The sequence below is a fragment of the Microplitis mediator genome, chromosome 11, assembly GCF_029852145.1.
Source record: "Microplitis mediator isolate UGA2020A chromosome 11, iyMicMedi2.1, whole genome shotgun sequence".
Classification (NCBI taxonomy): domain Eukaryota; kingdom Metazoa; phylum Arthropoda; class Insecta; order Hymenoptera; family Braconidae; genus Microplitis; species Microplitis mediator.
In genome coordinates, this window is record NC_079979.1 from 454,146 (window position 1) to 466,516 (window position 12,371).

Below are 12,371 nucleotides of genomic sequence, written 5' to 3' on the forward strand. Positions count from 1 at the left end.
ACTCAAAACCAAAATGGCGTCTAATTAATTAATAAATAAATAATCAAAAAAACTTACTGACCATCTTACCCAAACATATCGATGTTGGTACTCATTCAACTGTAAATTTTCTCAACTTTCTACAAATGAAATCAAAAATTAAAAAAAATAAAAATTGCGAAGATTAAATTTTTTATTAATTAGTTTTGATGTTACATATCGACAACTGTTTATTTATTTATTTAAGTATCTCCACAGCAGTATTTATAATTTTTAAAACATTTAGCTATTCAGTCGGATTGCATAAATAAATAATAAATAAGACACCAGAATTTTTTTTTTATCATCGGAAACTTAAATCGACTTACATATTTTATAATTAATTAATTAATTAACTTATTAACTAGCTTACATTAACCGCCACGTCGATTAGGCCTTTTTTTATTTTATTTATTTTTTTTTTTTCAATTAATGAATTAATTAGTTTTATTTTTAATCGTAACACGAAGATTTAAAGAGTATGATTGGCAATTGAATTAATCCAAGTTCATTAAATCACTTAATTAATAATAATATATACATTTATGAAAACATTTGTCCTTAATCTATAATTTATTTTTCGACTTAATGATACGATCGAAAAAAATCTTACAGCATTTTATTCAAAATCACGAGCGCTTTTAAACGAGTACCCACATGACCCACTTATTTTCACTTTCCATATTTCCAAAATTTCAAAATAAATTAAAAACTCAAAAAATTTTTTTTTCTACATTTTCGTGCTCTAAACCTCACGGGCTCTCAAACGAGTACCCACATGACCCACTTATTTTCACTTCCCATTTTTTCAAAATTCAAAAATAAATTAAAAACTCAAAAAATTTTTTTCTCCACATTATCGTGCTCTAAATCTCACGAGCTCTCAAACGAGTACCCACATGACTCTCTTATTTCTATTTTACATTTTTCTGAAATTAAAAAAAAAAAAAAAATCCAAAAATTTTTTTTTTTCGTGTATTTGTGCTCGCAGTGTCGCGGCCTCTCAAACGAGTACCCACATGACGTATTTATTCCCACTTTGAATTTCACAAAATAAAATAAAAAAAAAAAAATTTGCCATTTTTGTGCAGCAAATTAAATGCCCTCTGAAACGAGTACCCATAACCCTAAATATTACCTCCACTTGAAGAAAACTGAAATGTGGCCATCGGATAATTAACCGGAGACTTGGGCGAGGGGCACGGATATATATAATCATCAGACTGAACTCGAGTGCATCCCAAATTTGGCTCCGATTTACTTCGAGTTATTTTCGGTAGCCCTTGTAACAGACTCTCAATACTGGCAAGTATTTGTCGGAAAATCGGTCGATCGTCTCGAGAAAATTTAATGCAGTCCTCAATGAGCCTCCTCAGAGCCTTGGGCATATCGGGCCTCAGTTTATTTAAATCGGGTCTCAAGTACCCCCTCCCTACCATGAACAAAATCTGGTCCTTGTTGTTGATATTGCAGTAGGGCAACTGGCCCGCGAACAATTCAAACAAGACGACCCCGAATGCGTAAACGTCCGATTGGAAACTGTACGGATTTTCTTCCTGCATTCTAATAACTTCGGGCGCCATCCACAAGATGGAGCCAGTTGGTTGGTTGAACTGCTGTGAGCCCGACCATCTTGTTTTGGCAGTCGCCAGGCCAAAGTCCCCGATTTTTACCGTCATGTCGTCATGGAGGAAAATGTTGTTGGACTTGAGGTCGCGGTGGATTATATTTTTGGCATGGAGATAGTCCATGCCCTGGGCAGTCTGACGGCCGATCTCGATCTGGGTCGTAAAGGGAATTTCCGTTTCCTCGACGTGGAGCATTTTGTAGAGGGAAGAGCCCTCGCACCATTGGGTGACGATCGCCAGCTGGGGTTTGCTGACGCAGCCCATGAACAGCAGGATGTTGACGTGACGGGTCTTCCTCAGGACCGCGACCTCGTTCTTGAAGGCCTGGAGCTGGGCAGTGGTGGGGATTTTGACGTTCAAGGTCTTGATGGCGACGGGCCCGTGCCAGTGGGCCTTGTAGACGGTCCCAAAACTACCGGACCCAATTCGGGCCCCGATAAGAATCTCGTCCGCGGGAATTTCCCAGTCTTCGATTGACTCGCGGGGGGCGAGAAGATTTTTTGATGACTCGTCGGCGGAACGGGCACGTGGTCTTTTGGGCCTTAGGGTGTTGGTAGGGGAAGCTTGAGTGGACTGGCTGTGCTTGGTGGGACTAGAGCCGGGGGAAATGGGGCCTTGGTTGTGAAGAACGGGCCGAGTTAGACTTTGGGACCGATAGTCTTCGAGCTCGCAGGGCTTGACGAGATTGAAGCAGACGTTGGGCGCTGAGCTGGACCGGTCGTGCTGATTTAGGGTCCGGGGGTGCCGTCGCGGGGCCAGTTGCGGGGCCATGTGGCGGTTTAGGGCGTAGCTGGAAGGGAGCTGAAGGATTCCGGCCGTTGTCTCGGGATTGTGGGCCAGCAGGGCTTGGTAGTACGCGTCCTGCATCCGGGATTGGGTGCACAGGGCGGGGACTCCACCGGCGCAACGTTGATGGAACCGGTAATTGCATGTCCGGCAGTAGAATCCTTGGAAGAGAAGCTTACGGCAGCACTCACAGAACGCCAAACTGAAGAAGGTTTTGCGAACAAAGTTGTGGCTGATTGAGGTCGTAATAGGAAATTTGTCAAGAATTTCTACCGATATTTCGTCGCATTCCAGGGATGAGATGTCTGTATCCCAGGGGATTGGGTATTTTGAGTCATTGGCGCCCACTATGTAGACGCCACACATTTCGGTGGTGAGATTACGGAGCTTCATTGCTTTTGCTAGAGCGTCTCGAAGAGCCATGCCTTCGCGGACCTGCAATTCAGAGTTTATTTCCTATAATGGCTGTCGTTAAATGGCGGGGTCTTGGAGATGGGTCAAGGTTGAAGGGAAACTGGACACTGGGACTGAATTCGGGAGGTCATTTGATGAAGTTTGAGTACCCACATCACTAGGTTTGGGTTTGAAATGATAAGAAGGGTAAGTTGGGACATTGATATAAATAGGATTAAGCCGACATTTTGATCAGTAGGATCCAGTATCTAGGATTTTATGAGTATTCAAACGAATAATTGCCAATAAAATTGATTACCAGAAATCATTTGTCGGAATCATGATCAGAAGATTCCAAGATCTAGGAATTTTGTTGATAGTAACTGATAATTAGGATTCTGTGATCATGATGAGCAATAGGATCTAATGACTAGGAATCTATGGAATTAATGATTGACATAATCCAGGGTCTGGGATTCTGTCAGTCAATTTCTCAATAAGACCCAATAAGAATTTCATCAGGATTATGACCAACAGAACTTGGGACTAGTAATTTCTGGGTATCATTTTTTAAATGGTGACCGTTAGGTCCCAGGGATTGGGATTTTGTCAGTTTCTCAATTGATGAGGACCCAGGGATTAGGATTATCATCAAAGTAATGACTATTGGGCCCCAGAAACTGGGACTTTCATCAGAGTTATGACTTTCGGGGCCTAAGAGGAATAATTTCTGGTTACTATTCATCATATTTGTGATCAATAAGTCCCAGAAATGAGGATTCTATCACTATTTCAACTGATGGGGGCCCAGGAATTAGGATTTCTATCAAAGTGATGACCAATAGGTCCCAGAAATTGGGATTTTATTAGAGTGATGGCCTTCAGGGCCTGAGAGGAACAAAATCCAGTTACTATTTATTTAAATTATGCCCAATAAGTCCCAGGAATTAGGATTTTAATCTAAGTAATGATTATTAGGCCCCAGAAACTGGGACTTTCATCAGAGTTATGACTTTCAGGGCCTAAGAGGAATAATTTCTAGATACTATTCATCATAATTGTGATCAATAGGTCCCAGAAATGAGGATTCTATCACTATTTCAACTGATGGGGGCCCAGGAATTAGGATTTCTATCAAAGTAATGACCAATAGGTCCCAGAAATTGGGACTTTCATCAGAGTTATGACTTTCAGGGCCTAAGAGGAATAATTTATAATTACTATTCATCATGATTGTGATCAATGAGTCCCAGAAATGAAGTTTTTATCATTATTTCAACTGATGGGGGCCCAGGAATTAGGATTTCCATCAAAGTAATGACCAGTAGGTCCCAGAAACTGGGATTTAATTAGAATGATGGCCTTCAGGGCCTGAAAGGGACAACTTCCAGTTCCTATTCATTCAAATTACGACCAGTAGGTCCCAGAAATTAGGATTCGCATTAAAAATATGACTTCTAGGGGCTGAGAATAATAATTTCTACTTACTATTCATCATAATTATGACCACTATATCCCAGAAACTAGGATTTTATCAAAATAATGACCAGTAGGTCCCAGAAAATAGAATTGCTTATCAAATTAAAGCCAGTAAGTCCCAGAAAGTGGGATTTTCATCAGAATTACAACCTACAAGTCTTGAAAATAATAATTCCCACTTACTTTTTCCCAAAATTACGACCAATAAATCCCAAGAATTAGAATTTCATCAAAATAATGACCATTAGGTCCCAGAAATTGGAATTTTATCAGAGTAATGACTCGTGAGTCCCAGAAATTAGGATTTGCATTAGAAATATAACTTCCAGAGCTTGAGAATAATAATTTCTACTTACTATTCATCATAATTATGACCAATAAATCCCAAGAATTAGGATTTCATCAAAATAATGACCAATAAATCCCAAGAATTAGGATTCATCAAAAATAATGACCACTAGGTCCCAGAAATTAGGATTTTCATCAAAATAATGATCAGTAGGGTCCAAGAACTAGAACTCTCATCAAAATTATAACTTACAAATCTTGAGAATAATAATTCCCACTTCCTATTTCCAAAAATTATCACCAATAAATCCCAAGAGTTAGGATTTCATCAAAATAATGACCAGTAGGTCCCAGAAATTAGGATTTTTATCACAACCATCACAAATTATAAAATTAAACCCAAATTACACTGATCATTTACCAGAATTATGATAAAAAAAATTTCAAGATCTAGGATTCCCTCAGTAATTCATCCCTCTGTCCCATGAACTAGGATTCTATCAGCGTTCCCACTACCAGGACTTAAAAAAATGCAAAAATGAGCAACGGGACTCAGGACCCGGGACTAGGACCAAGGATCCGGTAACTCAGACCACCTGGTAAAAATGGAGACCAGGAATGATCAGAAACTACAAAAACTAAACTAACCTGGACACTGGTGCGTTGCTGGTTGGGCAGATGAGCTCTCAGCAAAGACCTCAGCGGCGTTCTGGGACACCGGTACCTCTCTAGCAGATCATCCTGATACCCAGCAGCGCTGAGTCTGTCTATCAGCTGCTGCTGCTTGAGCTCCAGCTCGTGTAGTCTGCATGTGAGCTCCGAATACTCGGTCAGATAAATAGGAGGCGGCTGGAGAAAATTAGCGAACTTGCTGGTCAGCGCGTCGATGTTCTGTCTTGTCACGTTGATGACACTCTGGATGTTCTGTAGCTCATCGAGTGAACCATTCGACCCGCACTCGTCCTCCAGGTCCTGGTGATCCTCAACCAGACGGGACATAATTTTCTGATCCTCAGGTCGTACTTTGCTACGGATGCGACTGAAACTCGATAATATTCCTGAGGATTTAGACCCAAGGTGAGGACTCGCACCAGAGGATGACAATTCTGATGCATCTACTGGGTTATTGTTATTTATTTTACTATTTATCGGACATGTTCCTGCTGTTATTTCCCGCGCACCAATCGCGGCCATAATTTTATCACAAAAATCATTTGGATTTTTTTTTTATTTACTTGGTTTTTTTTATTGTTTTAATTTTTTTATTGTTTTAATTATTATTTGGATCCAAGCTCTCGGTACAGTGTAATTTTATGTACTATATATATATTTCAAATGTGTCATGGCGTAATGACAATTTTTTTACGCGCCTGCGCGTTTTATGGTGAATTGCGCAAGCGCGAAATTTAAATGCGACATCTGACATTTGAAATTTGGCGGGTAATTTTTTTTTATTTTCTTAATTATAAAAATATTAATTATTATTTATAATTAAGGAGGGAAATTTGAAAATTTTTATGAACCAGAAACGAGTTGACAAGTAAAATTTTTTTAATTTTTCTTTTAATTAATGAATTATAAAAAAAACAAAAATGTAAAAAAATGCATGTGTAGAAAATTTAAAAAACTGCAGGTGCAATTTTTCAAAATATTTTTTTTTTTATTGTTTATCGTTTTTAAAAAAATTCAAAAATTATCATGATCCTGAAGTTAGCAGACATTTAAAAATTTTTGAATTTTCGTTTTTCAATAAATCAACTGCAAAAAAATAATATAAAAATATGCTGATGTAGGAAATTTAAAAAACTACAGGTGCAATTTTTTCAAATATTTTTTTTAAAATTTTTTATCATCTAAAAAAAAATCAAAAAATTATTAGACGTCTGCTAACTTCAGGATCATAAATTATCAGACGTCGGATAACTTCAGAATTATTGAATGTAGCAGACATGACAAATTTTAAATTATAAATAAATAGAAGAAATAATTAATAAAATTAAATAAAAAAAAATGCGAATTTAAAAAATTTTGAAATTAATAAGTGGATTTTTTTATAAATATTGTTTTTTTGTTTCCTCTATTTATTTATAAATTTAAATTTGTCTGATGTCTGCTACATTCACACTCGTTAATTTTTTTGTTTAAAATTTTTAAAAAATGGCGGGTAATTTTTTTTTTTTTGTTAATAATGATGAAATAATTGTTATTATTATTATTATTATTATTTGTAATTAAGGAGGGAAATTTGAAAATTTTTATGATTCAGAAATTAGTAGACAAGTAAAAATTTTTGAATTTTTGTTTCAAACGAATGAATTATAAAAAAAAAAAAAAAAAAAATTTTTTAAATTCACATGTAGAAAATTAAAAAAACTACAGGTGCAATTTTTAAAAATATATTTTTTTTAAATATAACATTTTTAAAAAAAACCAAAAATTATTAGACGTCGGCTAACTTCAGTATCGTAAATTTTTATGAGTGTAGCAGATATCAGACAAATTTAAAATTATAAATAAATAGAGGAAATAATTAATGAAATAAAATAAAAAAAAATGCGCATTTAAAAAATTTTGAAATTAATAAGTGAATTTTTTTATAAATATTATTTTTTTGATTCCTCTATTTATTTGTAAATTTAAATTTGTCTGATGTCTGTTACATTCACTCGTTAATTTTTTTGTTTAAAATTTTTAAAAAATGGCGGGTAATTTTTTTTTTTTTGTTAATAATAAAAATAATAATTGTTATTATTATTATTGTTTTTTAAATGAAAAAAAAAGATCCCGAAGTTAAAAGACAATTAAAAATTTTCGGATTTTTGTTAACGAAAAAATAAAAAAAAAAAAAAAAAAAAAAAAACTGAAAATAGGCACATGTAGAAAATAAAAAAAACTACAGGTGCAATTTGAAAAAATTTTTTTTAGAATTTATGGTTTTTAAAAAAGTCAAAAATTATCAGACGTCAGTTACCTTTGGAGTCATAAAAAAAATGAAGAATGAAAAAATTTTTTTAAGCTGTTAAAAATTTGGCGGGTAAATTTTTTTTTTCTTCTTAATAATAATAAATCTAACAATAATAATAATAATAATTATTATTATTATTATTGTTGATAATTAAGGAGGGAAATTTAAAAATTCGAAAATTATTTTTTAAGATTTTAAAAATTTATAATTTGAAAAGTTGACGACTAAGGATCGGGATTGGGTTCAAATTAAAGTTGAGGGTTTGAGGAAAAAATTTTATTTGTGTTCAATTGAGTTTCGATCAGTAGTTTTCGAGATATCGAATTTTCAAGTCGAATTTTTTGAATAAAATTTTAATTTCTTGGACTTAAAAAATTTGTAGCTTCAAGAAAAATTGAAATCGATCATCAAATTTTGGTTCAAATTAAAAGTGAGACCTCAAGGAACATTTCACTTTTATTTGAACAAGTTTCGATAAATAATTTTCGAGATATCGAATTTTTTACCCGATCACTATTAAATTTTAACCAAAAAAAAATTCCAAACTTTAAAAATCAATAACTTCTAAACCAATAAAAATAAAAATCCGTTCTTGGTCTCATTTTAAAGAGCAGACCTTCAGCTACAATTTTTATCCCAACAATTTTTTTCCTCTGTCATTATTTCCCAAAATATAAAATTCCGAGCGCAACTCAAAGTAAAAAATTTAAAATATCAATTCCCGAACTGAAATTCAAACTTTAAAAATTCATAACTCGTAAACTAATCGAGATTAAGACTTTTGTCGGGTCTCAAATCAAAGCCCAGACCCCGAGCTACAACAAAACCTGGCTATCAATTAATTTAGTGCCAACAGATCTTCAGAAATCAGCGATTGGAGTAAAAAAATTTTTATTAATAATTACAATTATTTTTTTTTCTTAAGACGTTTCGCGCGGGCGTGAGCTTTTTTTAATCCAACTCCTTGTTCTTTGATAATCTCCTTGTACTTTTTCTTGTTATATTTAGCAAATTCAGCGTCAGCCATAAGCTCGTCAACGAGAGTTCTCTTGCGTTCTTTGTTCGAAAGCCGCCCGCTGAAATATTCAACCGGCGAGTCGAGGACTTTTCCAATCTGGAAGTACTTCGGCAGCGCTTTGATGTCATTCTTTTTGTAGAAATGTTTGGGATCGAGAACAGACCGCATCTGGATCACCTGAAGATCGTGTCGAATTTCTGGAGTCATTTCAGTTGCTGGCATGTGGAACCATTTCGAGCCCTTGGTTTTTTCGCGCTCGCGCTTTCGCTCGATTGTCTGCCGCCTTCTGCTGACTTCGTACCTCGGCACTGTCTCCAGCTGCTCGAATCCTGGACCAACTACTGCCTTTTTAAGACATTCTTTTACTTCTTTTTCTACTGGATCTTCAGCTGGAGTTTCAGCAGCAACGGGAACTTTTAATTCTTTAGTTCGAATTTTCCCGCGAACTTTTGAATTTTTTTCCGACTCGTTCCATCCCATAAATGAATCCAACTCCTCTATGTCTATTTCTCTGGAGTTTTTTGTTTTTTTAGGCTTCTCAGCATCCTCGGGTATTTCAAAACCTAGAAATTATTTTTTTTATTAGTAATTTATATAAAGGAAAAATTTTTTTTATGACAATTAAAATTTATTTTATATTTTGGAAATTGTCACGCAGGATATGAGTTTAGATAAAAAATGATAAGGACCTTTTTTGTAGAGAATTTAATTTCCTACAAATTTTTACTGAGATATTTTTATCGTAACTTTGATAGTTCACTCAATAATTATAAATTTTTAATTACAAAACTTTTAGAAATTTTATTTAGAATCTAAATTCGGAGTTTGACACTTGCAAGTGTAATTACGAGCAATGTAATGAGTTTAATTAAAAAGTCATAAGGACCTTTTTTGTAGAGAATTTAATTTCCTACAAATTTTTACTGAGATATTTTTATCGTAATTTTGATAGTTCACTCAATAATTATAAATTTTTAATGACAAAACTTTTAGAAATTTTATTTAATATTGAAATTCGGAGTTTGACACTTGCAAGTGTAATTACAGGAGAAGTAATGAGTTTAATTAAAAAGTCATGAGGACCTTTTTTGTAGAGAATTTAATTTCCTACAAATTTTTACTGAGATATTTTTATCGTAACTTTGATAGTTCACTCAATAATTATAAATTTTTAATGACAAATCTTTTAGAAATTTTATTTAGAATCTAAATTCGGAGTTCGACACTTGCAAGTGTAATTACAGGAGAAGTAATGAGTTTAATTACAAAGTCATAAGGACCTTTTTTGTAGAGAATTTAATTTCCTACAAATTTTTACTGAGATATTTTTATCGTAACTTTGATAGTTCACTCAATAATTATAAATTTTTAATTACAAAACTTTTTGAAATTTTATTTAGTATCTAAATTTAGAGTTCGACACTTGCAAGCGTAATTACGAGGAAAGTAATGAGTTTAATTAAAAAGTCATAAGGACCTTTTTTGTAGAGAATTTAATTTCCTACAAATTTTTACTGAGATTTTTTTATCGTAAGTTCGATAGTTTACTCAGTAATTGTAATTCTTTAATTACAAATCTTTTAGAAATTTTATTTAATTTCTAAATTTGGAGTGCGGTCCTTGCAAGTGTAATTACAAGAGAAGTAATGAGTTTAATTAATAAGTCATGAGGACCTTTTTTGTAGAGAATTTAATTTCCTACAAATTTTTACTGAGATATTTTTATCGTAAAGTCGATAGTTTACTCAGTAATTGTAATTTTTTAAATTAAAAACTTTAAGAAATTTTATTTGATATCGAAATTCGGAGTTTGACACTTCCAAGTGTAATTACGAGAAAAGTAATGAGTTTAATTAAAAAGTCATGAGGACCTTTTTTGTAGAAAATTTAATTTCCAACAAATTTACTCCTTATCATTTTTACCGTATCTCCAATAGATAACCTAAAAATAAAATTTAAAAATAAAAAAATTTATTTTCCAAGAAATTATTGACTTTTATCTAAAAAAAAAATTAAGTTAATTAGTTTTAAGTAAAATAATAATAAAATTTATTAATAGAAGTGTTGATAAGTAATTGAATACAATAATTAGTAATAAATTCTAACCTAAAATGAAAGTTTTAAGTGATGAAATAAAAACTTACTGAAATTATCAAAATCGAGCTCGTCGTCGCTGTCAATAAATTGACTTGTACTTAAATTATTTTCTTCTCCTTGTGTGTCAATTATAAAATTCATTTTATTTATTTAGTAATTAATCATCTACGTAATTAAAATTATAAATAATAATAAAAATGTGACGGTCTCAGTACTTTTGCTCCTAGTGAGAAAAATGGAAATTAAATTTTTTTCCCATTCGCGAATTTTAGCGGGAAAATTTGAATGTTTAAAATTTTCAAATTAAATTTTAATTACAAAATAATTAACAATCACAATAATTGATAATAAAAAATTAATTGAGAAAATTTGAAAGTTTTTTTAAATTTTAAGTCACAGCTGGAAAATTGAATTTCAAAATTTTCTATCTCGGAAACTATTAATCAAAAGTCAATGAAATATTAATGAAAATTGTAGCTAAGGGTCTTAACTTTAATTAGAGACTAATTATGAGTCTTACTATTAAATATTTTAGAAGATATTGATTTTTTTAAGTTAAAATTTCAAATTTAGTCTAAAAAATTATTTTATTTAAATTCAAACTCATGTTTAAAATTCGATATCTCGAAAACTATTCTTTGAAATTTGATGAAACACGAATGAAATTTTTTCCTTGAACCCTCACCTTTAATTTTAGCCCAATTCTGATCCTGAATTTTAATTTTTTTAGAAGTTATAAATTTTCAAACTTAAAATTTCTACAATTTTTATTTTCCTGACAATAAATTTCTATCTCTATAGATCGATATCTCGAAAACTATTACTCGAAACTTTTTCAAACCGAAATGAAATCTATTCCTTAGACCGAAAGCTTCAATTTGAGCCCAATCCCGTCCCTTAAACTCAATTTTTTTAGAAGTTATGAATTTTCAAACTTAAAATTTCTAAAATTTTTATTTTTCTGACAATAAATTTCTATCTCTATAGATCGATATCTCAAAAACTATCACTCGAAAATTTTTCAACCCAAAATGAAAAACGTTCCTTAAACTATAAGCTTCAATTTGAGCCCAATTCCGTTCCTTAATCTCAATTTTTCTAGAAGTTATAAATTTTCAAACTTAAAATCTCTACAATTTTTATTTTCCTGATAAAAAATTTCTATCTCTACAGATCGATATCTCGATAACTATCACTCGAAACTTTCTCAACCCAAAATAAAATTTATTCCTTAGACCGAAAGCTTCAATTTGATCCCCATCCCGTCCCTTAATCTCAATTTTTTTAGAAGTTATGAATTTTCAAACTTAAAATTTCTACAATTTTTATTTTCCTGACAATAAATTGCTATCGATATCTCGAAAACTATTGATCAGAACTTAATCAAACAAAAACAAAAATTGTATCAGAAGGTTACAGCTTTCAACTGAGACCAACATCGCTCCTTAATCTCGAGTTTAAAAGTCACAAGGTTTCAAAGTTCAAAATTCAAATTTTTCCCATAAAAATCCCTTTCACTCAATTCTTATCGATATCTCGAAATCTATCACTCGAAACTCATCAACCTAAACCAAAATTCGTTCTTTAAACCCATACCTTTAATTTGACTCCCATCCCATCCCTTAATCTAAATTTTCAAAAACACAAATTTTCCCTCTCAAAATTCCCATAATTTTTTTGCCAAATTTCTTCCGAATCG

At 32.4% G+C, this 12,371-nt stretch overlaps 2 protein-coding genes across 2 annotated transcripts; both read right to left on the reverse strand.

The window, feature by feature from the left end:
• Nucleotides 1–951: 951 nt before the first annotated feature.
• LOC130677393 (raf homolog serine/threonine-protein kinase Raf) lies at nucleotides 952–5,923 on the reverse strand. Its single transcript, XM_057484135.1, has 2 exons — nucleotides 5,241–5,923; nucleotides 952–2,867 (listed from the first exon to the last, which is right to left on the reverse strand). The coding sequence occupies exons 1-2, from the start codon at nucleotides 5,784–5,786 to the stop codon at nucleotides 1,146–1,148; spliced, it is 2,268 nt and encodes a 755-aa protein (XP_057340118.1). The 5' UTR covers nucleotides 5,787–5,923; the 3' UTR covers nucleotides 952–1,145.
• Nucleotides 5,924–8,431: 2,508 nt separating this feature from the next.
• Nucleotides 8,432–10,895, reverse strand: LOC130677177 (deoxynucleotidyltransferase terminal-interacting protein 2). The gene is made up of 2 exons (XM_057483825.1): nucleotides 10,720–10,895; nucleotides 8,432–9,138 (listed from the first exon to the last, which is right to left on the reverse strand). The coding sequence occupies exons 1-2, from the start codon at nucleotides 10,811–10,813 to the stop codon at nucleotides 8,465–8,467; spliced, it is 768 nt and encodes a 255-aa protein (XP_057339808.1). The 5' UTR covers nucleotides 10,814–10,895; the 3' UTR covers nucleotides 8,432–8,464.
• Between the last annotated feature and the right edge of the window lie 1,476 nt (nucleotides 10,896–12,371).